This window comes from Drosophila persimilis, unplaced genomic scaffold, assembly GCF_003286085.1.
Source record: "Drosophila persimilis strain 14011-0111.01,24,50 unplaced genomic scaffold, DperRS2 tig00000002-arrow-pilon, whole genome shotgun sequence".
Classification (NCBI taxonomy): domain Eukaryota; kingdom Metazoa; phylum Arthropoda; class Insecta; order Diptera; family Drosophilidae; genus Drosophila; species Drosophila persimilis.
Window position 1 is genome coordinate 3,154,818 of NW_020825289.1, and position 24,209 is coordinate 3,179,026.

A 24,209-nucleotide genomic window follows, 5' to 3' on the forward strand; every position below is an offset into this window, starting at 1 on the left:
GCCCACGCGCGGCACAATAACCGTTATGACGGTGTCGTCGGCTAGATCAGCTGTTGATATTGCTGTTGTTGTCAATAATGTGACGAAGAGCGTTGCCGAAAAAAAAAGAGAGCGAATTTGATCGGCCTGCATGTGTGCGTGTTGTGATCAGTGCTGCCAGAATTTAAGACTGACTAAAAGGTAGATTCGAAAAAATATTTTATACAGCAAGCCTTGCTTGGACATTTTGATTTACTAAAAACAGATAAAGCTTAATATTTCCGCAATATCATCTGGAAAGAGGATTAAAAGGCTCGGAAGCTGAATTTCTTTTAAAAAATGCTAAAATGCTTATACATATATATGTACATACATATGTATAAGCATTGCTAAAATTTTATAAGCAATTCCACGTCGTAAAGCTAGATGTAGCCTGAAATATGCTAAAATAGCAGCACTGGTTTGGATCGTCGCGATCGGGCAAGCGCTTCTCATAAATAAAAGCTGTTTTTGAACCACTTGCTCAAATCAAAAAAATTTTAGGTGCGATCGGCGAGTGCCTCTCTGTTGTCCGTGTAGTGTGTCTCTGTTATTTTTTCGTTTGTCCCATCGATAGAAAACTATAACACCGATCGCGTGTTGTTCTTTGTTAAACAAATGTATCAGAAACGCGCGTATTAAATCGGGGCTGGAAAAGTGCAAGTTACATAAGTACATATTAGAAAGAATACCACTTGTCCGCCAAAATGAGCGTCGAAAGGTAATACAAGCCAAACACAACAAAAGAATATTGAATATACAAATCGATTGTGCCATGCATATTGCATATTCATCAGAACTATGAGAATTTTCTGTCTGGCCAGCTAAAAATACATCATTCGACTTTAAACCTTTACGCGTATGAAACAAAACAAGTTTTCGGTTCTTTTTACCGGGTATAGCCTTCACCTGTTGCCAGGTTCAGGTAGACAGACGGATGGAGGGCCAGGTCTGAGATTACTCGTATTTTGTTCCACCATTGATAAGGTTCTCCTAACTCAGAGCTAACTCATCGAATGTGGGTGGCGTGGCCCTCGTGTGTACACACATACATATGTGAAATCCGCCTCCGACGAGTAGTCTTATCGATCAAATTCGCCGTTTCCGTCGGCCAGATGCGATTTTTGGTTCTTGGCTGATCAATGAAATAGTCGTACTTCAGAGGGACAGATCTCAGTTCTACTATACCCTATCTATTGGCTCAGCAATGATTATAAACAATTATGTTTGCTGTACATTTTAGCCAATGCGATAAGATAGTTGCGTATTTTACAGACAGAAACACGTGCTAAATGGTTCGGTTATCCATAGTGATAAGTAAAGTACTTCCCAGTAAACTATTCGCTTAAAATACTTCGAATTTTCCATAACATTAGTAGTATGTAAAACGAATCGTGTCTGCCTGGTGTTATCAAAGCCTGTTTCGATCGGGAGATTGAACGATTACCAGATCAATCATCTGTCACTATACTAGAAGACGTTATCACGGTATAGCCGTAGGAGTTTTGTTGCTGTAAATATACCTTAAAAACCTTAATGGGCTGGCTTCCTTTCCTTTAAAGATAATTGATAAAATAAAATTATTTCAGAATATTGTGCAATTCAACATCTGCACAAACTTTTTCTTTCCCCTTAAATTCCTTTACTGGTTTGGTGTACCCCAGAAATTACTCGCATATAATTGGTTGATAAGCCCAGTGGCTTCGTTTAGAATTTCATTTAAGAAAATTAACGAGATTCCCACGCTTCTGGCCCGCCTTATCTTATCTACCCCATTATGCGATGCAATTTAATTATTATTACGCATACGGTGGGTGGGTCGGATCCGTGCCATGGCTACCCGAAGCTCAAATGACGATGATGAGGATTGATTTCCATTCCTGATTGAGTGACGTAGCATCATCGAATGGCTTGTTGTCCCAATAAAGCAATAGCATAGTAATTTGCTTGAGCTTGAATCGATTGAATGGCTGGGCTGCACATGTCGCGACACGATTTTACTGCGTGTGAGCTGTTATCAATTATCTAATTTTCGGTGTCAACAGTGGGCGACTGTATGTTTTCTATTATTGGCTAACATCGTACAGAAACTTTTTTAATTCACACATCCAAAAATCGATAACCAAACAGACCTGACTGACTGCGATTTAACTGGTTTACCTAGAATAGAAAGTCCATCATCCGAAGCTTGAAAAATGAGTTTGTTAGCAAGAAGCTTCTTTAGGTGTCATTGAAACCAATTAAAACTAAAAGTGTTCTGTTTTCCTCTCATATGTGGTGTGCTTCAATGTCTGGAGTTTGTTTTGGCACATTGAACCTTCGGCTTTGTCGACACTTCCTCAATCAAAGTCAAGTCTGACGATTAACCCTTCCGATAATGCAATATTATCTGTACACCGAAAATTTGTTGCTTCTTGCTCGTTATTTTGGCGAGAAGGTGCTGTTTCACTTATATTTTTCTATGCCTATCACGAAGAATTGTGAATTTTATGAAAAACTATCAAAAAATAAAAGAAACTGCTACGGCTTAATTCTACGTGACTTCATAGGGACCTTGGCACCAGACACTTATTCGATCAAAAAACAATACCATACCATGCCATACATTCAAAAGAGAGCGAATAATAATAAACACCAATCCGAGTTGCTATTTATCGTTTATTTTGCATTATCAACGCGAAGCAAGAGTCAAAACAAACTCAAACACTACATTTGTGACGTAGGCGAGCCATGAGTCGTTACACTCGCACTCTCTCAAGCGAGCTTATCTCACCAGCTCTTCCTCTCTTTGGTCCGCTCCCTTTTTTCGCGCTGGAAAGAGATAGCGACTGAATGATTAAACAATAAAACGTTCTGGATTAATTGGCGAACACAACACAAATGAAAAAGGTGGAAGTGCAACCTGATCGATTCGAGTGGCGTGTAAAAAGCGTTCTAATTACCATGGCCTCGATTACAGACCATACCAGACGGTCGTAGGGCTGTAGGCTGTCCCCAAGTGCCCATGAAATTGCCAATAATTGCAATTGTTATGGCAATTTAAGCTGGAAATGGAAAATGGGGGACCATGAACAAAGGGACCTGAGAATACTATATATTAATGTGTAACCAATTGTTTAGGCTTTGTATTGCTGCCATAAAATCTATAAAATAAATTATAGAAAACTCTTTGCTTTTTCGGTCTGCATTTCAATAGGGGCATACAGACAAATCAATTGGTAATTGAAGTCTGAACATGTCTTTGGAGAGAGTTGAAAGATACTCGGACTTCTAAAGATACTTCCGCTTACCCTATTTTTTATCATCTTACTTATGTATGTACATTGTACTGATATCTGCACTGAATTCAAATCTACGACTTTCGTATCCTCCCTATTTCAAAAACAGGGATGACGAATATAGTAAATTTATGCCGAACAAACTGGCCTATCATGTCGTGCCTGGAGCTGATTTCCAGTACAAACTGGCCCACCAAAACTCTAGGAAGCTGTCTACCATCGATGAGCAGGACTACGAGCAGGCTAATCGAAGGGGGATGAGAAATCAGGTGAGTTGATTTAATAAAGACTGTGATGATGTGACTCTGGGTTTCAGAGGGTTGAAGTTTAATGAACAAGCTGAAAGAGCAGGCCGTTATAAATGACAAAGTTTGGATGAGTTTACACCTTTTTATTTTATTCCTGATTTATTTTATAATCTTGTCAGTCACTTGTCAAAAACCATTTCGGCACGGCCTAGACATGCGAATGCTCGGCAGATACAATATATTTTCTGAAGGACAAAATGATAAGATACGCAATTGAACTGAACTTTCTTCACTCAATGATTAGAAACGCTTTTTGTGGGGGCCACATGTGGCGCTCATGTGATGAAGGCGCTCTAATTGAATAGAATCGATTGGGACTGAAATGCCATTCAATTTCAGCGTGTCCGTGTTTAGCGTGCCCGCATCACAATTGAGTTGAATATGTAGGTTCAAAGGCAATCAAGAATCAGCTGAGAGATCGTTTATGACTATCACCAGAAATCAAAAATGCTGCTCATGCTCATGCAACAGCAGCGCCGCTGCGTCAAACGGCGTGTGGCGTCTGTGGGGCAACTTCCATTGAAGCCAATTGTTGTGCAAGACGTTTCAAGCATGGGACACTGTTGCATTGATGCCCTGACCATCTGAGACCTTGATAGAATGATTCCTTTTTGGTTGACATTTTCCTTGGATTCATTTTTCCACCAGGTTCTGGCCACCTGCGCGGTCTTGTTGCTGTCCGCCGGCTGTGGTATGCCCATTGGATTCTCAGCGGTATTGCTGCCCCAGCTGAGTGATGGAAATACCACAGAGATACCAATAGATGTCGACACAGGCTCATGGATAGGTATGTTGAGTCGAAAATCAGCCGCACAAGCTGCGACAAGATATTTGCGATTAAAAAGATGACTATTAATCGGCAAAGACAAACAAAGTTTTGGCTATCTCAAGTCTGTCTTTCTATTCGGGTTACGATCTAATATATTTCTACCTGTATCTCCAAAACCTCAGCGAGCGTCCATAGTTTGGCCACGCCCTTTGGTTCGCTGCTGTCCGGGCCCCTCGCTGACTATTTGGGACGTCGCAAGACTCTGCTGGTGTCGGTGATTCCCCTCTTCCTAGGCTGGAGCACGCTGGCCACAGCCAAGAGCGTTAAGATTATGATCTTTGCCCGCTTTCTGTGCGGCTTTGCCACTGGCATTCTGGGCGGACCAGGACAGGTGAGTGATCCATTTATGTATGATTCATTCAGACTGCTCTCTTGAGTTCATTCACTCTTCCCGGTGATAATACCTGACACAAGTCGAGCATGTTCGACTGACCCATTAACCGTAAATGGCTCATCCTTGAACCCCACCCCACACATACAGCGCGAGAAGACAGCTGCTGACAAGTTGTCCAAGTTTGGCTGTCAATTGCTCACTTAGCGTCTATTGTCGCGGATTCTCTGGTCGGTTCCCCATTGTGTCTATGATAATGCGATGTAAGCCGGCTGTTTATTTATTTACTCGTACCTTATGGATATGTCCGTGACTTATCTTGCGGCCAAAATGATAAGGATAGTCGGACTCATAAACGCTGACGTTGTTGCCATCATTCCCATTCATCATACTCGACTTGAAATGGCGCGCGCATCATTTGCATTAGCAAAATCTTTCCGCACACACAACCGCTGTAGTTCCGGATTCTTGACCTTAGTCTACAATAATGCTTTTGTTGTCATCGGAGTGGTGGGTGGGCGATGGGGAATGGGATGGATGGCTCTTGGGCGTCGACTGTTGCGCGTGTGTGTCGTCCGAGCGAATTTCATTTTCATTAATGGTTTGCTGGCATGATTTACGATTTTATGATTACCATCCCCATTCGGAAGATTACGATTGAGATTTAGATTCAGTTATTATTATACTGATGCTTTTGTGACCCTCAATTTGATCAAATTGTTTGCTTGTCTTCGACCTGCAAAAGTTTTTCTTCTTGTGTGGGGTCAGGGTTTATTTGTGTCACGTCTACAATTTAACAATTGGCATTTTTGTTTTCCTTTTGTGTTGAAAATAGAATTATTGTCTTCTAAGTTGCGTAATATTAAATAACGGTCAACTCCACTCCACAGGTCTACATAGCCGAGACAGCGGAACCCAATCTGAGAAGTCTGCTTATTGGAGCACCCTATGTAGCGTATTCCTGCGGCATACTGCTCGTCTACTCGCTCGGTTCCATTATGTACTGGCGGAATGTGGCCTGGTGTGCCAACGTACTGCCGTTTCTTGCTGTGGTCTCTATCTACTGCATACCGGAGACCCCGTCCTGGCTGCTGCGCAACGGGCACGAGAAGAAAGCCCTGCAAGCCCTAACCTTCCTTAGGGGCAGCGAGATTAGTGCCCAGAAGGAGGTGAATGATATGAAGCAGCGCCTGGACAAGGAGCGGGCCACCACCAAGACCAATGAGAATATCTTCAGGCTGTGCTGCCAGCGAGTGGCTATTAAACCTCTGGTCATCGTGATTGTCTTCTCGCTACTGCAGATGTTCTCTGGCACTTTCATTGTGATATTTTACGCCATCGATATTGTGTCGGAGTTCGGGGCCGACTTTGATTCTAAACAGGCTGCGATCTGGACGGCTGCTGTACGGGTCGTCTGCTGCATGATCTTCTGTGCGATCCTAATCTTTGTGCGGAGGCGTCGCATTATGATCCTGTCGGGCATCGGCTCGGGCGTATTCTGCCTGGCTTTGAGCGGATTCATGTATGCTCGGATGGGTCACCCAAAGATGTCGTACGATGTATTGGTGGCTGGTGGCTGCCTCCTGGGCTATATCGTCTTCAACACAGCGCTGATGGTGATGCCGGGCATCATGATTGGAGAACTGTTTCCGGCCAGGATTCGCGGTCGGACGGCGGGCGGAGTGTTTGCCTCCATGAATGTGGCCCTGTTCATCTTTGCCAAGGGCTTCCCTGCTCTGCAGTCGTTGTTAAAGATGCGAGGGGTTTTCCTGGTATTCGGCTTTTCCAGCTTCCTGTTAACCATCTTTATGTGCCTATTTCAGCCCGAAACGAAGGGTCGCAGCCTAGAGCACATCGAGGACTACTTTAATGGCAACAACTGGCTGTGGTTCCGCCGGGACCGTGGCTACAAGACGGTCAAGCTCCTGCCCTTGCAACCACTAAAAGAAAACGCAGCGGAAAGTGCATAGGTCACCCCTAGGGGGGCTAGCTTGTATACAGGGCTGTTAAGATTACAATTAGTTTGCTTAGATAGTATTTGGCGTACTCTTAGTTCTATCCTTAGTGCCTCGTAGTTATTTAAATCTATCGATTTTCCAGTGTTCCTCAGTGATTCCAACACGGTAATCTTCAGTCTTCACGGTATCCTTTCAAGTTGTGATAAATCTGCTTTAAATTGTATCTCTTTTGTAATAAATCATATATGATTAGAGAATAAAGTTCGTTTTAATGATATCGACTGTTTTTCTATTTCAAGATCAGGAAATTTAATTTAATTTTATTGACCAGATATATGTCGATTGATATTCAAATATTCACATTGTCTGGCAATATTGGAAAATATTGTCAGTATGGTGTTCCTCGGTTTACCTTTGCAACGAATTAGGTAGTGGGATGTTGACTGCGGATGGAATGCAGAAGGAATTTTATTTCTTTCTAGTCATCAAGCTGACTACTGTATGTGTTTTGGAAGCCTATCGGAACAAAAAACATAAGAAATACACTTGGCGAGGAAAACGGCAAGATGTCAGCGGCACAGTGGAAGCTGGTGCACGCGCGTCTCGTCGACGCACTTTTTGCACAGATGGAGGAAGACCCCGCGGCCCCAATGCCCACGTTCGAGGGTGCTGGGTGGCTAAATGGGGTTAAAATCCTGAAGTGCAATGATGATCCAACCCTAAGGTGGCTGACGCGTACGGTCTGCCAACTGGAGGCGATGTGGGAGGGGGCCAAGCTGGAGGTTGTGGACCGGGAGCTTATCCCGTCCAAGCCTAAGGCGAAGGTACTCTTCCCCATCACAATCCAGGGGGACCGAGCGCTGAAGCTCCTTCAGCGGCAAAACGCGGACGTGCCAACGGCCGATTGGAGGATCCTACACATTGGTAGCCCACTTCCCAACGAGGGGGGCCAATGTGTGATCCTCCAAATAAACAAGGAAGCAGAGGATCTGCTATACCCCAAGTTCGGGAAGATGGCGTGGGGCATGGGTAGCGTCTACCTGCGCCTCAAAAAGCGCCACCCTGAGGACAAGGACGCGCATACCCTGCAGGCAGGCGAGGTGGAAAAGGACCTAGGTCTCGAGTCCATCGTGGAGGCCGCCCAGGGTCTTGCGCTTGAAGACGAAGAAGAGGAAGACGGTGACCTGACGCTGGTAGTCAACCCGTCAGGTGCAAGTGAGCCAGCCACCCATGCTGAGTGTGCTGCAGCTCACCTTGCATAAAAGCAAGGTAGCGTCAGCGGAGCTCCTCATCGCCATGGGGCAAGGGCTCGCCGACATAGCTCTAGTCCAGGAGCCCTGGATTGCGACAGGCAATTCAGTGGCCGGACTAAAGTCCTTAAATCATAACCTGTTCTACTCAACATCGGTAAGCAGGAACAGAACCGTCGTACTCGTACGAAAGGGAATCCATGCTTACCTTATGTCTCATTATAGCACGGATGACCTGACGGTTGTGATGCTGGCAAGTGAGGAAAAGCGCCTTCTGGTGGCTTCCTGCTACATGGCTCACGACAGACCCGCACCACCCGACGAACTCAGGAGCCTGGTGACAGAAGCCGGCACCAAAAACTATCAACTCGTCATCGGAACGGACGCCAATGCCCACCACAATGTGTGGGGAAGCACCGACATCAATAACAGAGGTGAGTCACTCTTAGACTTTATACTAGCAACTAATCTATATATAGCAAACGTTGGGGAGGAGCACACCTTCGTAGGTCCGACCTCATCCAACGTGCTAGACCTAACACTTGCAACGGGAAACAGTACTACGGTATCTAGCTGGAGGGTCCTCGATAGACCATCCTTCTCAGACCATAAGTACATTCAGTTCAAGTGCGAATTCAAACACCCTTCGAAGACAACAGTCTATAGAAACCCCCGGAACACAAACTGGGCAAAGCGAACGAAGAGATTGTCAATGAGGAATATAAAATCCTACTTAGGAGCTACAAGAAGGAAATACGTAAGGCACAAAGGAACTCGTGGAGAAACTTCTGCTCCAACATCGAGAAAGTGCCCGAAACCGCTAGGCTTCGGAAGCTGCTTTCAAAGCAGCCCACAGTACAGAGCCAACTAAAACTAGACAACGGACTGTGGACAGAGGGCAGCAAAGAAGCCCTAACAGCACTAATGGAGGCGCACTTCCCTGGATGCACCGAGGTCACTGACGCCAAGGAGCATCAGGACCTAGCAACCGAGGAACAGCACCCTCCAATAGGTCTGTTAACCAATAAGAGAATCCACTGAGCCATAGACTCCTTCGCGGGCACAAAAGTACCAGGATTGGACCGGATATTCCCAGCCATGATGCAGTTGACCAAAGAGGTTATTACCCCATGGCTCCTCGCAATATACTCAGCATGCCTAAGTACGGGCTATATCCCCATCCAATGGAGAACCTCGAGAGTTGTCTTCCTCCCTAAGGCAGGAAAGTGCAGCCACGTGAGTCCCAAGGATTACAGACCGATAAGCCTTACCTCCTTTATACTAAAAACACTAGAAAAGCTCTTCGATTTGCACGTCAGGAATGAGGTAGAGGCACTGATGTCAACAAACCAACACGCCGACACTAAAGGGAAATCAGTGGAGACGGCACTACACTCGCTAGTAGCCACCATCGAGAGCGCCCTTCACAACAAAAAGTATGCTTTGGGAGCATTTGTGGACATCTCAGGAGCATTCAACAACGTGGCCACAACCGCAATAACAAGTCGCCTAGAAGCGAATAACATACACCCTGCAATCAACGTCTGGATCAAAAACCTCCTAAGTTGCAGACGGGTGCAATCGGAGTGGCGCACTGCTTCCATGGTAAAGGGGGCACACAGAGGCACACCTCAGGGTGGAGTCCTGTCGCCACTACTGTGGAATCTGGTGGTCGACGACCTCATCAAGAGATTTGAAAGGAAGGCCCCAAAGATAACAGCTTATGCAGACGACATAAGCATACTTATTACGGGTGTATGTCCATCGATCCTCAGCTCCTTAATGGAACGTACACTCAGGGAGATACGTGAGTGGGCGGAAGAGGTAGGACTCAGTATCACGCTCGCCTGATTGCGGGAAAGGCAGCACAACGCCTCATAGCATCAGGAAATCTATCTCCACAAGGATACGGGCATAGTTCAATCGGCAGGGAAATGACCAGATCAACTGATTACATGACCCCCCAAACTTGCCTTGACGTCAAAACAACCACATCTTTGGGACCTGAAGACTGGAAAATTGGAAGGGACCAAACTGAGCACCTCAATATATACACAGACGGCTCCAAGATGGACGGAGGAGTAGGGCGGGCCTATGCTGTACAGACCCTGAGATAAGGCTGTCGTATAAGCTACCGGACCAATGCAGCATATTCCAGACAGAAGTTTTTGCCATCGGGAAAGCAGCGGAGGTCGCTCTCCTCACAGAACGAGCACACGATGCGGTCAACCTATTCGTCGACAGCCAAGCGGCGATAAGATCCATGCAGTCGTCTGCGGTCAGTTCCAGAAGTGTCTTGGCGAGCAGGGAGGCATGAGGCATTGGGTTCCCAGCCACCAGGGCATCGAAGGAAACGAAGCGGCGGACGTACTAGCTAAGGAAGGCGTCGGGCTGGAGAATAGGAGAACCGAGAACGTGCCTGTCTCCCTCAGAACTCTGCAAGGCTATCTAGAGAAGCAGGCTAGAGCACAGACTGATAGCAGGTGGAGGAGTACCACCACCTGCAGAACCTCGAAGATAATGTGCAAGGAGCGCAACGAGAAACTTAGCCACTACCTACTGCACCTACCACAAAAGGACTGTAGACTGATAGTGGGAATACTAACAGGTCACTGTCTGGCTGCTGCACATGCATCAAAGCTAGGCATCACCAACAGAGACAGTTGTAGGAAATGTGAGGAACCTGGGGTTATAGAAACCCTGGAACATCTCATCTGCAACTGTCCGGCTCTCTCAAGGGCAAGGAGGAGATACCTGGGCGCCCCAGTGTTGGCATCACTGGAAGATGCCTCCAAAAGAACGCCACAGGAACTGCTGGCCTATGCTAAAAACACCTCGATTCTCGGGGACTTTTAAAACCACATTAACACTCCCGCGACGGTTCATACACCCCCCCATCCGGATAACTAAGGGCCATATTGGCCTATGCGTGGCCCCGCTGAGGGCCGTCCGGGTTAACCTAACCTAACCTGTTACGAACCTTTGTTTTCTTCGGGGCAAGGCCGGCTAGCCAGTCATCCCAGGGCTGGGTACTTCCCAAGCCCTCAGGTCGCACAATATACCAACTATTTGGACATCTCGAACAAATTGAAACAACAAAAGTAACCGACAAAAAAACTGCAAACGGACTCTACTCGACAAACAACATTACAGTAACTTCCTTCAACACAGACGTGGACCAGGTCGAGGTGTCGATGTTTTTACCTCTGATGTACCCACCCTACCTGAGACCCGAATCACGACGTTCTGGATCTCCCTGCCATGTGCAGCAGCCTTACCCTCTCGTTGCTGTGGCTCCTCTTCCCCCCATATGAAACGCTTAGCAATTCATTTTCTTCGTTATAATTCTCACTTCAATTTCCTGCTTTTACACGTTATCATCGCTACACTAAGCCTGCCTATTCATTCCCCCCTCATCTTATCATTACGGGCAGTTAATAAATAAATAGATAAATAGAAATAATTAATATAATAAATATAAATAAATTACATATAGATATAATATGGGCGGACTTAAATTAGGGGATTAACATATACATATAAATGGAGACATCTAACAAAATTAAATAATGGGAGTAAATAAGTTAATTGGTGCTTTTTTTTCTCCCTAAATGAGCGAGGGACCCGCACTACGTGGCCAGAAGAGTTCCTTCGAGACCAGCAAAACCAAGCCAGGATGGCGGAGCTGTGGCCTATTCCCTATGGATTTGCCAACAAAAATAATAAATTTGGGGTTTCTTTACTCCCCCTTTGGAGCGGACTCACTCTTGTGCTTTTTGGGTCTACTTTCCGTCCCGCTGGTCAGCTCTAGAATTCCTGGTGTTTCACTGATCTTGATCCCCTGGAATCACAGATTTATTTATCTTTTATCGGGTGATGGCCACTACTCCATCCTCATCCCACTCACTTTTTCTTTCAAACTAAAAAAAATCACTAGATCACAATGACCGGCGCGCATGCTCCTCCGTTGCGGGAATTTCTTTCTCTGAACCCCCTCTTGGCTTAGCTGCTCTGTTTAATGCTCCCGGGCCGCTGATCCCCCATCGCTCTCTCTTCTATCGCCCTTGAACTAGGTTCAAGGGCATGGACTGATTCGGGCTGCTGGCGGCTCTCTTTCTGTGGGGTGTGGGTGAGTTGGCTTCGGGACTCCGTTATGGGATGAGATCGGAAATCCTTTCTCATAACGGCTCCGGAGAGCGCGCGGAACTCTCACTCTCCAGGACCAGGTGGCGCCACTCTTCGCTAACCTTTTCCCCTTAAATTTTGGCCTTGCCACTCTGTTCAAACATCTTTCCTCCCTATCGATAACTTCGCATGCAACAGCTTGGCATTTGTTTCACGATTTAATACAGCCACTAACCATATAGTATATATACTATATATATATATATAATTCCTACATATTGATGTAAGTGTTTTCGATGCCATAAACTGGCCACACTTAGCCAATACACATGCTTATTGGTATTTTTTGAGGTGAAAATTGAACTGATCGTATATTTACGGTATATCGGTATATAATGGTATGCTTTGTCAATTTCATCAATCTATTAAATTTAATTTTCAACGATATAAAGAAATCCAAGAAAAGAATATATTTAAAAGACGCCAGACAAGTAGAAAATTGATTCACTAATCGGATAAAATTATGGGCAGGGCTGAGGAAATATGTATAATAGATATTGAATTCGTCAGTATACTTACGGTATATTTCTGAGACGGACAGTATATTTTAACGATAAATGCTTAACCCCCAAAACACCTAATTGTACTAATAGAAACAAGCTAAAAAAGCAACAACAACAAGATGAACAACGTAAGACTGCGCCGGCTATATGTAAACTATTTAAATAGTAATTGACTAATAAATCTGTTTGCAGGAACTAAAGATTAAAGTTGAACGTTGTGCTCACACAGCCGAGGATTTCACGCGCCTTTACTACGCTTCCTTTGACAATCGTCGCCATGTAAGTTCAGTTGCTCACGCATTTCAATGCCATGCGAAATTACCAACAAAAATAATGCATTGCAGCAATTAGGACGTCTGTACCTTGACAATGCAGTCTTTAGCTGGAATGGAAATGGAGCCAATGGACGTCAAATGATCGAGCGCTATTTTCTGGAGTTGCCTTCGTCTAGCCATCAGATGAACACCCTGGATGCCCAGCCCATACTAGATGCTGCAGTGGGCATTCAGCTAACGTACTTGGTAATGGCCAGCGGCACTGTTAAGTATCAAGACCAGCCGACTCGTAATTTTCAGCAGGCTTTCATTGTAACTGCCGAAGGTGACAAGTGGAAAATCGCCTCGGACTGCTATCGATTGCAGGAAGTGACCCTGTGATCAATCCAGGTGCACCTAGTTCATAAGTTTACACAAATAAAAGTTAAACTTAACTTGAAATATGGAAGGTTTATTTACATTACTTAGTAACTAATTAATTGTCCACCTCCGTCTTGGGCTTTTTTGTAGACGGCTCTGTGTCTGTGGGCAGTTTTTCCGAGAATATGGCCTTAGGCTGAGTTTCTTTATAAGCAGGTGCTATCCAGTATGGATTTTCAGCCGCATCCTTGGCGTACTTAAGAATGGCCTCTCTAGGATCCTGATCATCATCTACTCTCTTGCTCAGGCCGAGATTGCGAATGACATAGGAGGAGAGTGTACCACCAGAGCTTGCCACACGACCACCCTGTCCGCTGGTGATGGGCAAGTCCGGTCGTTTCGACTTTACAGGGTCCATCCGGGCCTTCTCCATCTTCTTGCGGGAGGAACGGGATTTCTCCTGTCGGAATAGAGGCAGAGCGTGAGGAGTGATGATCTGCGAAACGCCCACCATCTCCATCTGCTGCCGCTTTCGGTGGGTCTTGACCACGCACAACGTTGCGCCTCGTATGCTGCGTTTCTCGTCGTACAGGCACTTAATAGTGCCGTTTCCACAGCTCACAAAGAGCTGGTTTAGCTTTGGATGCCAGAGCGTCTTAACCACATGCGAGTTCGACACGGGAATGCGTTGAACTTCCTGGAAGCTTTTGGTGCTGTAGAAATAGAGATTAGCTTCGGCCTGATCCTTCGGAAGGGACTCGCCAGTGACCAACAACCGATCGTCTGGGCTAAAACAACAATCAGTGGTGTCGTAGCGAGAGTACAGATTGTTCCAAGTGTTCAGAGGCTGCTTAAATTTTCGCAGATCCCACAACTTCATGGTCTCGTCGTTGCTCCTGGTGGCCAACTGTTGCCCCATATATGAAAAAACAATGGAGGTAATTTCAGCGCCTTTCTGGTGGGCCCCTCGTACGCAGTGGGTTGTGTTCACAAACATTTTGCGTGTATCCCAGGTCTGAATGGAGCCGTCCACGCACCCGGCTGCTATCAGAGTCGCATCTCTATTGAAGTTGCAGGACGAGGCGTTGGTTCTAAGGCCTCCAATTGCCCTCGTCTTGATAACCTGACATTGTTCTTTGGCCTTCAAGCCCTGCCAAATACGGAGTGTTCCATCTAGCGCAGCCGTGAGGAACTGCTCCCGATTAAAGGGATGCCAGCAGCCCGAGGTCAGCTGCGCCACATGGCCTTTTGTGCGAGACATGTCCGATATGTATTGATCTCCCTTGCAACACTCTAGTTTTTCAAACCCATCGCGATCCAATACCTTGGCCTGAGCATTGCCAGAGATGACCAAGATCATCTCCCCGGTCACTGAGTATTGTAAGGATCGAATTGGATGGTTCTCGCATGGCTGTAGTTGCCGAAAGCTCCGCATGCTTGAGTCCATGCCAACAAAGTCCCAAAAGCACATATCGTAGTCTATGGAACCGGAAACCAAGCGGGCACCAGAAGGATCGCCTGCCAGGGCCAAGACAGCCCGTGAGCCATGCTGCATTTGGACCTCGTGTGTGTATGGTATACGCTTGGAGAGGCTTTGCTCATCATCGGAATCCTCATCAGAAGAGCAGTCGTCATCGGAGTCTTCGACCTTATTTGTGGCTTCATCCTTGCAGCCTTGTTTTGAATCCTCGACTGCTGCCGGTGGCAATGGCCCGATCACATCTTCCTCCTGCTCGGCCACCTCTCTCTTCTTCTCCACACCTGGACGTGTGATCTTCGCCTTGGCTATCTGCTCATTAATGTCAAACACTTGGGCTGCCTTGCGTCCAAACCCACTGATGCCCATCACTTCCTTCAAGTGCTGACTCTCCAAATCTTCGGCGACATCTTCAATTTGTCGAATCATTTGCTGTTTGTCCATTTTCTTGAAGCCGCCTCCGCCACTGCTGCCAGATTCTTTTCCGTCTTCATTCTCATCTGCATTTGGCTCGTCAGGAGGTTGATTGATGTTTAATTGGATTTTCCCAAAGGAGATTTTACCACGTTGCATGGCTGGGAACCCTGGACTGTTTTTTTTTCTAATTTAATATTAATTTTTCGCAAGAGGCGCGATGTAAACAATGTGAGCGTGCAACTATCGAGCTACCATCGATACTACTATCGATGCAAGATATAGGTTCACATGAATAACTGGGAGCTACATCATTTTAGCTCTGACTCGGTATTGAACTACCATGAGCAGGTACAATAAAATATAAATAGATTTCGTTGAAAATTAGTAGACTTTCTAACATGTAATCCATTCAATAGGCCATCGAATTTTCCTGGCATAAACAATATTTGTACACACAGTGATACACTTGGATATTTTATATAAGCGAACATGTCATATTTAACAAGCGAATTCACGCATCACTGTTTCAAACTAGTTCGCTGATAGCGTCGTCTAACCTAAAATTGAGCGCGTAGGTAGTAGTGTTATTTGTTGCCGGCGGCGTTTGCTCGTGTTAGATTTGTCAAGAATATAATTGTAAGAATTTCCCCTGCTGGTGTAATTAGTTTGTTGTTTTAAGTTTATCGTGCACTGGGAATCAAACATGACGGATTCCTTGGAGTACAACGACATAAATGCCGAGGTCCGCGGCGTCCTGGTGAGTCGCAAAAATGTAATAATTTTTTTGCACATTTCGTCTGACCTGTTAATCCCTTCCCATGATAGTCATCTGGTCGTCTCAAGCTTACCGACCAGAACATTATCTTCAAAAATAACAAGACGGGCAAGGTGGAGCAGATTTCCGTGGATGATATTGATCTAATTAATTCTCAAAAATTTGTGGGTACTTGGGGACTACGAGTGTTCACCAAGAGCGGTGCTCTGCATCGCTTCACAGGCTTTCGGGACAGCGAGCACGAGAAGCTGGGAAAATTCATAAAGGATGCCTATTCGCAGGAAATGGTAGAGAAGGAGATGTGTGTCAAAGGCTGGAACTGGGGCACGGCTCGATTCATGGGCTCCGTTTTGAGCTTCGATAAGGACTCGAAGACCATATTTGAAGTGCCGCTCTCTCATGTGTCTCAGTGTGTGACTGGCAAGAATGAGGTCACTTTGGAGTACCACCAAAACGATGATGCCCCGGTCGGTCTCCTCGAGATGAGGTTTCACATTCCAGCTGTGGAGTCAGCAGATGATGACCCAGTTGAGAAATTTCATCAGAATGTGATGAGCAAGGCCTCGGTCATCTCAGCGTCTGGCGAGTCCATCGCCATCTTTAGAGAGATTCAGATTCTAACACCTCGCGGTCGTTACGACATCAAGATCTTTTCGACTTTCTTCCAGCTGCATGGCAAGACTTTTGACTACAAGATACCCATGGACTCGGTGCTACGCTTGTTCATGCTACCACACAAGGACAGCCGGCAAATGTTCTTCGTGCTCTCACTGGATCCTCCCATAAAGCAAGGACAGACGCGGTATCATTATTTGGTGTTGCTCTTCGCACCCGACGAGGAGACCACCATTGAACTGCCGTTTTCGGAGGCCGAGCTGCGTGACAAATACGAAGGCAAGCTGGAGAAGGAGTTGTCGGGGCCAGTGTACGAGGTGATGGGCAAGGTGATGAAGGTGCTAATTGGCCGCAAGATTACAGGGCCGGGAAACTTTATAGGCCACTCGGGCACGGCAGCTGTGGGCTGCTCCTTCAAGGCTGCCGCTGGTTATTTGTATCCCCTTGAGCGTGGCTTTATCTACATTCACAAGCCGCCCCTGCACATCCGTTTTGAGGAGATTAGCTCAGTGAATTTCGCTCGCAGTGGAGGATCCACGCGTTCCTTTGACTTCGAAGTCACCCTGAAAAACGGAACGGTGCACATATTCTCGTCCATTGAGAAGGAAGAGTATGCCAAGCTCTTTGACTTCATCACACAGAAGAAGTTGCATGTGAGCAATATGGGCAAGGACAAGAGTGGCTACAAAGATGTAGACTTTGGTGATTCTGACAATGAGAACGAGCCCGATGCTTACCTAGCCCGTCTCAAGGCCGAGGCCAGAGAAAAAGAGGAGGAAGATGATGACGGCGATGATTCCGATGAAGAATCCACCGATGAGGACTTTAAACCCAACGAAAACGAATCGGACGTGGCCGAGGAGTATGATAGCAATGTGGAGGATGATTCGGACGACGACAGTGACGCTAGTGGCGGCGGAGGAGATGGTGGTACTGATGGTTCGACCAAAAAGAAGCACAAGGAAAAAAAGAACGAGAAAAAGGAGAAGACACATAAGGAGAAGGAGAAAATTGTAAAAAAAATTCACATCTTAATGCGAACGGTATTCAATATTTGTCTATTCCCCAGAAAAAACCCACCAAGAAGAAGGATACCGGCAAGCCCAAACGAGGGACTTCCGCCTTCATGTTGTGGCTTAATGATACCCGTGAAAGCATTAAGCGTGAAAATCCGGGCATCAAAGTCACCGAGATAGCCAAAAAGGGCGGCGAAATGTGGAAGGAGCTCAAGGACAAGTCCAAGTGGGAAGAGGCCGCTAACAAGGATAAGATTCGCTATCAGGAAGAGATGCGCAACTACAAGTCCGGAGCGGGTGGTGGCAGTGAGGACGAAAAAGGAGGCACCAGCAAGGCAACTAAGAAACGCAAATCTGAGCCATCGCCATCAAAGAAAGCAAATACCTCTGGAAGTGGCTTCAAGAGCAAGGAATACATCTCCGATGATGAATCCACCAGCGACGATCAGGAAAAGGTCAAGGAAATCCCAAAGAAGAAAAACAAATCTACCGCTGAGGACAAGGATAAGAACTCAAAGAAAAGCGAAAGCGAAGGGGGGGATAGCGACGACGCAAGCAATGCCAGCGAGGACGATGATGAAGAGGAAGATGAGGGCAGTGATTAGGCTCCCAGTCATTCAACACTATTCCATAATTCAGTCACACAGCCACACAAACCTAGTTTTTAAGTTCTCCCTAAAAAATATGTTTTTGTTTAAATAAACTTTCAAGAGCAAAGCAAAGCTCATGTAATTATCTGGTATGGTTTTAATAATTGCCCATAATGTTTGATTTGTATCAGCTTTATTTTTCGCATGAATTGGTTTTCGATGGCACATCACATTCGTTTTGAAGACTGATTGGTTCAGTCATAAAGAGTTTTTCCCTGTCTTCGGTTATGGCCACTTTGTGGGGCCACCTCTTCGTTTGGATTGGGCTTTGGCATATTCTCCAGGCAAGTTTGGAGCACTCACCTCTGGTTATGTTTCGATTTACGAATCTGATCTTCTTAGGTCCGTGGTATTGCCAAGTTCACCAATGTCCAGTGCTTTGCTGTTGATGAAAAGTTCGCAAACTTTTCGCGGTGCCGTCTCTATGCAGTAAAAAGGGATGTGGTTGAGATGAGCCTGATCGCCAAGGTATTACATTGGCCTAAGCGTCCAGTTTCGGTGAGTTTGATATTAGCTTTTGATTCAAATTGTGTGTTTCTGCGTAGTTGAGTTTTTTGTTTTGGTTGAATGAGTACCGAACATTTTGACGACGATTTGATCTGAAATAATTGTGTACAACGATTGAACGGTGTGCGGAAATCGACCATTAAAGGTATTCAACGGCATCAACAAGTGACCCCAATAGCGGTCAGATGTATTTTCCGTGCTTAGTTATACCCAAAGAGTATATAGTATCGAGTGTGTATGCTCACCTTAGGTACTGTACTTGAATAGCGTAGAAAGTTAGGACTGATTAAAATTTACTGCTTCGAGGATTCAAAAATTGTCTGAATGTCCAGCCATTGCCCTCCTTTTGTGACTTGGCTAGCAGATCCTCTGTTTCTTCGTTATCTTCTTCCTTCGGAATTGGTACTGCCGGTAGATCCTCAATTTCATTCTTCGTATTGGAGGAACGCAACAAACGCTTGCGGTGGCCGCGGCTTAGAGAGGTCCCGGATGATTCCGTAGGCAAGCCATTTTTCTTATCCAGCTCGCCAGATGAATCCTTAGACGAGTGAGCCACCGGTGTACCGGCTACGGCTACGGCTGACGATAAAGTCAGTTTTTCAGCATACATTTCGGGGTCAGGATATATATTGGGGACAGCTTCCCGGTTATTTGACAACTCGCATTCCTCCAGACCGTCTGCATCAGTGGCCTCTTGCGACATTCCAATGGAATTCCCAGAGCGTTTAAAAACGCCGCAGATAAGGGGCAGTACAGTCTTTCGGCTTCGGATGATAATCTGCGTTGCCCAAATGAAGAACTCGTTTAGCATCTGCTGCTTGCCCCGTTGCAAGAAGTGATCGATCTGCTTCTGATGCTTAAAGAGCAATGGACCCAGGATCGAATTAAAAATCCACACATTGGCAGCTGGCGCCGTGTGACCAATCCAAAATATCAACGCCATTTTGGTGATGCCATACAGTGGAACCCACGAGATAAACATATCGGCCAGCACCTCAAAGGTTGCAATGAAGGCATACACAATCCAATACTTAGCCCAGGGCGTGAGGTCCTTTTGAGTGCCATTCGACACAGCCTTGAATGTGTAAAAGGCCGGCAAAATGGTCCCGTATATGTAAAAGAGAACCCACGCTGCACAGCTGAAGACACACATCTTGCGTTTCTTTCCGTTGTTTTTATGCTAGAAAAAATTTATAAAGACGATTTATATGATTGAATAATTTTGACTTGTGTTTGCTTGAATTCAGTGGCGTTTGATACCTATTGAAAAATGTGTTCGTTGAAAATTTTAACAAGTATATGTATATTTTACTCCGGCGGAATCAAATAAACAAATGATTTAGATATACATATTACATATGTTATTTAGACAGTTCTGACATTACAAAGCCTCGCTGATCTGTGTATAAGCAAAATAAATTCAATTTTCATCAATATTCATCAATACAGATGCGAATACAGTTGCTGAAGCGGGCCAGTGGGTATAAGCCATTCCTGTACAATATCTGCCAGTCGGACCTGTGCGAGTATCTGGAGAAGCGGAATCACCCCTTTGTCAACATCATATTCAACAGTTTTACCAATCGAACCAATGTGAACCGGTGCCCGCTTCCTGTAAGTTACTTGATTCCAGTGATATATTTACTATTTATCAATATATTGTATTATACTTTGACTCTACGTCGAATGGCCTATCTGCAGGCTGAAATTATGCTGGAACACTTTCGTTTCCCGGTCAAAGCCTTGGAACTGCTGCCCCTGCCATCTGGGGACTACGCCCTCTTCATTACATTCAGTTTTGATAGCCAGGAACGGGCCTTGGTCAAGGTTTACTTCACTCTGACGGAGTATCGTTAATGTGGTGAAAAATATGAGTTGGATGCAAATTGCAATAAAAATCGACGGCAGTGCATTAAACCAATTTATAAATTAGCCATAAATTCGTTTACATGCGGGAAAAAATTAATTCGTAATTTGATTGTCTCTTTGTATTGATAATAAAATTGTTTCCACTCAAAGTATTTATGAGTTCTTCTTGGGATTAGGTTTGTTGGATTTGTTTGTATGTACATAGTACATATGTATGTATTAAAGGTTGCGACTCGTGACAAATTTTTATAAATCATATAAATCTTAAATGACATTTTAAATGGTTCAGAAAGGACTGTAAAAATAAACTCTTCCAATTTGATCCAGAACAAAAGGCCCTCGATTTAAATTATTCATTGCCCGTGGAAATTGATATTATTATTCGGTAATTAATCGTATATGTATATGTATATGTATGTAAATATCAACAAAAACAAAAAAGGTTCGTTTGGGTGTTTGAAGACATTTTCAGATTTTGGCTGAGCCTTGGCCCACCGTTGAACGCTCATGACATTTGGACCGTGTATTCAAAAAGAAATCAGCAGTGGTTCCCATAAAAATCAAAGACCTTTCAGAAATTGAAATCAACTGCAAATTGTATCTAACGAACGAAATGAAATGTTGACGGAAATAACACAATCATAGAGGGAGCGAAACATTACGTATAGATTACAATTACCAGCATTTTGCATGCATAATTAATTTGTGGGTCAATTGCAAAAACTTGAACCTCAATTCAAGTGGCTTTGGCTCTAAGGTGATCCGGGCTGAACCGAGCCGCGTTCGAGAGGTGTCATCTTTTTTGGATCTGTCATGTGCCCGCACATTGCCTAGGAAGTGTTTTTCTGTTTTTTTTTGTTTTTTGTTTTTTTTTTTTGCATGCCGCCAATTAATTTGATCATGCAAATGAATGACGAACAATTAGCAGTGCGAGACAAAGCCGATTTATTAATTGAAGATTCTTATTTGTTATTGTTATTTTTACAAGATATGTAAATGTAAATATTTATTTCGCACTCTGTTTGGCCGGTTTTCGATGCTGGCGATGGCAATGCGCGCTTTATCGCTGATTAATCTAAATTTAAATGAGTCTTAGCCGCTCGTCCGATTCGGCGAAAACTCAGCCAAAAGGCTAAGGAACTTCGGTTTGAAGTTAATGACACTTTCGGAACGTGGGTGCAGTCATCTGATTAAATTAGTTTGTAAACATGAATATCAACCATTTATACATACATATGAACATATGTGTGTATCTGGTTTTGGTCTCTTTAGGGCTAGGAGTATGTTCTGATCACTGAAAACTACGCGTTGCCAGAAGCAAATCTAAAGCTGTATGGGTTTTGTGGCTGCAAAAGTTGTCTTCCTGTCAATCAACAATTGAGCAAATTCTTTAATTTGAATTAAATTGTTGCTAATGAAAGGAAATGCATCAACAGGAAATTGTTGGACGCAATAAATTCCAGTAATGTTGACTGAATTTGCTTAGAGAAGGAATCCTCACAGCCAGATCAGCTTATAAAGTCCAGCTGAGCTCAATGATCGATAAACAAAACTGAAACAAATCGTTTTTTGGTGAGGATAATGGGGGAAAGGTGAGGGAGTGGTGACTGCGTTATTACCTGCCCAGTTGTTATGGCAAGTTCGTTGGATATTCGATTCTGATCAAGATTAATAGTGTGCTAATTGCGTTAAAATTGTTCCAGCAGCATTCCGTTGAGTGCAAATCATTGTCCAAAGCCATCACACGCGTCCGCCGCCGCAAGTTCGTTGCTTCAGTCTTTTGTTTGAGTGTGCATTTTGCGCTCTCGACTTAATTAATCAGTCGATCATTGGTAGGGGAGAGATATGGGGTACGAGGGATGTGACACTTCGAGCAATGTATGTTTTCAGCTTTCAACAAATTTCTCAAACACAATTTGGTTGTCCAATGTGTAATTACATGATAGGCCATTGGCCAACAAATTGCTACCGATCATCATCGGATTGGGGCGCTGTTTCAGGAATCAATTAGCATACGGCGCCTCGTCCTGCCAATGAACTTTTCTCATTGAAGATTAATGGAAAGTCTCGACGGATGGCAGCTGCTTCTGTAAAGTCCCAAAAAATGAATCATGGACGAGCACTCCGAAGCGACTGCAATGGCCTCTGAATATTTTCTAGGCTGGTCCCTAACTCCCTAAGCATCATCCGAGCTAAAAAATCATCAAGAGCCATACCACAATCCTCAAATCTGCCATGAATCAATGATTTTCCAACTGAAAATAGTTTATAATGATTGCATGCGCAATCGAAAAAAGAAAACAATCAAATAACTCCTTGTCACTTCCTAGAGCTCTGCACTAAGAGCAATCGAATACTGCGGCCAACACTTAGCCATCAGCTCCGACGCGGAGTGGTAATGTAATGGCTCCGATCTGGCTAAGTGCCTGGAGCAGTGCCTGGACTAGTGCCTGGAGCAGTGGTTGGGGCTTTCGCAAGACCAGGAGCCAGGCCAATCCATGTGTGTGTCTACCCTCAGCGTACTTTATGCATATTTATAGATTTGTTTGGCAAACTAACAAACCAAAACTATAACCAAAGGCGCACGCGACGGAGATATGGAACACAGAGAGAGAGAAACAGAGGTTCAGACCCAGTTTGTGAGCCAGATTATACGTATTAGTGGCGGCGCCTTTTTAACCGAAACGCTTTAGTTGGTCCATTGGGCATTTGGCAGTCAGTAGCCAGCTGTTTTCTACCCAACATAACGGTAATAATAATATAATCGATTTTGTGTGCAATTATTTGTAGTTTGGTACGGCTGCCTCTGAAATTCAACAATGAACATTTCAACGGACTGCAGTCCGCTGCACTTGCTCGCTATTCATGCGTATTTTTAGTTTGATTCAAGCGATTTTGTTCACAAACCTGATTAGTTTGCTTAGTTGGCTCGACTAGTATTACATCATTTAACTGAAGCTAACCTTTTGTTTAAAGATTTCGTAAAATTTTTCGTCGGCGGATTCGGATTTGTTTCCAAACCTATATCCCAAAAATACGTCGCTGTATGAAATGTTGAAAATTATGCAAATTTTTGTGTCGCTTTTCTTTATTTGTTTTACTAGGGAACAGTCATAAATTTCAGATTTGGATGAAATTGGTCTTTAACAGATTTTGGTTTCGTTGTTTTTATACCCGATACTCAAAATGAGTATTGGGGTATATTAGATTTGTGGTAAAAGTGGATGTGTGTAACGTCCAGAAGGAATCGTTTCCGACCCCATAAAGTATATATATTCTTGATCAGCATCAATAGCCGAGTCGATTGAGCCATGTCTGTCTGTCCGTCTGTCCGTCCGTCCGTCTGTCCGTCTGTCCGTCCCCTTCAGCGCCTAATGCTCAAAGACTATAAGAGCTAGAGCAACGATGTTTTGGATCCAGACTTCTGTGATATGTCACTGCTACAAAAATATTTCAAAACTTTGCCCCGCCCACTTCCGCCCCCACAAAGGGCGAAAATCTGTGGCATCCACAATTTTCAAGATACGATAAAACCAAAAACTCAGAATCGTAGAGAATGACCATATCTTTTAGACTGCAGAATCTGAA

General features: G+C 44.7%; 6 protein-coding genes and 1 long non-coding RNA gene across 8 annotated transcripts; 4 read left to right on the forward strand and 3 right to left on the reverse strand.

Annotated features, from left to right (window-relative positions):
- The first annotated feature begins 559 nt into the window (after positions 1-559).
- LOC6590672 (facilitated trehalose transporter Tret1-2 homolog) lies at positions 560-6,959 on the forward strand. 2 transcript variants are annotated; one of them, XM_002015377.2, is made up of 5 exons: positions 560-739; positions 3,406-3,565; positions 4,253-4,391; positions 4,556-4,764; positions 5,655-6,958. In XM_002015377.2, the coding sequence occupies exons 1-5, from the start codon at positions 726-728 to the stop codon at positions 6,732-6,734; spliced, it is 1,602 nt and encodes a 533-aa protein (XP_002015413.1). In that variant the 5' UTR covers positions 560-725; the 3' UTR covers positions 6,735-6,958. The 2 variants fall into 2 exon arrangements, with proteins under 2 accessions (XP_002015413.1, XP_026842301.1); XM_026986500.1 differs by lacking the exon at positions 560-739 and adding an exon at positions 3,294-3,332 and having other exon boundaries at positions 5,655-6,959.
- Positions 2,657-3,219, reverse strand: LOC113565181. The gene is made up of 2 exons (XR_003408504.1): positions 2,961-3,219; positions 2,657-2,829 (listed from the first exon to the last, which is right to left on the reverse strand). It is a non-coding gene; the product is annotated as an uncharacterized LOC113565181 (long non-coding RNA).
- A 5,812-nt stretch (positions 6,960-12,771) lies between the features above and the next one.
- On the forward strand, positions 12,772-13,376 carry LOC6590673 (NTF2-related export protein). The gene is made up of 3 exons (XM_002015378.2): positions 12,772-12,788; positions 12,853-12,939; positions 13,005-13,376. The coding sequence occupies exons 1-3, from the start codon at positions 12,780-12,782 to the stop codon at positions 13,314-13,316; spliced, it is 408 nt and encodes a 135-aa protein (XP_002015414.1). The 5' UTR covers positions 12,772-12,779; the 3' UTR covers positions 13,317-13,376.
- LOC6590674 (gastrulation defective protein 1 homolog) lies at positions 13,366-15,374 on the reverse strand. Its single transcript, XM_002015379.2, has one exon. The coding sequence runs from the start codon at positions 15,343-15,345 to the stop codon at positions 13,411-13,413; it is 1,935 nt and encodes a 644-aa protein (XP_002015415.1). The 5' UTR covers positions 15,346-15,374; the 3' UTR covers positions 13,366-13,410.
- A 453-nt stretch (positions 15,375-15,827) lies between these two features.
- On the forward strand, positions 15,828-18,330 carry LOC6590675 (FACT complex subunit Ssrp1). Its single transcript, XM_002015380.2, has 3 exons — positions 15,828-15,946; positions 16,015-17,592; positions 17,649-18,330. Exons 1-3 carry the CDS (start codon positions 15,893-15,895, stop codon positions 18,198-18,200), a joined length of 2,184 nt encoding a protein of 727 aa, XP_002015416.1. The 5' UTR covers positions 15,828-15,892; the 3' UTR covers positions 18,201-18,330.
- A 2-nt stretch (positions 18,331-18,332) lies between these two features.
- On the forward strand, positions 18,333-20,702 carry LOC6590677. The gene is made up of 4 exons (XM_002015382.2): positions 18,333-18,529; positions 18,588-18,743; positions 20,202-20,366; positions 20,454-20,702. The coding sequence occupies exons 1-4, from the start codon at positions 18,473-18,475 to the stop codon at positions 20,607-20,609; spliced, it is 534 nt and encodes a 177-aa protein (XP_002015418.2). The 5' UTR covers positions 18,333-18,472; the 3' UTR covers positions 20,610-20,702.
- LOC6590676 (receptor expression-enhancing protein 2) lies at positions 18,362-19,926 on the reverse strand. Its single transcript, XM_002015381.2, has 2 exons — positions 18,998-19,926; positions 18,362-18,844 (listed from the first exon to the last, which is right to left on the reverse strand). The coding sequence occupies exon 1, from the start codon at positions 19,903-19,905 to the stop codon at positions 19,039-19,041; it is 867 nt and encodes a 288-aa protein (XP_002015417.1). The 5' UTR covers positions 19,906-19,926; the 3' UTR covers positions 18,362-18,844; positions 18,998-19,038.
- Positions 20,703-24,209: the final 3,507 nt, after the last annotated feature.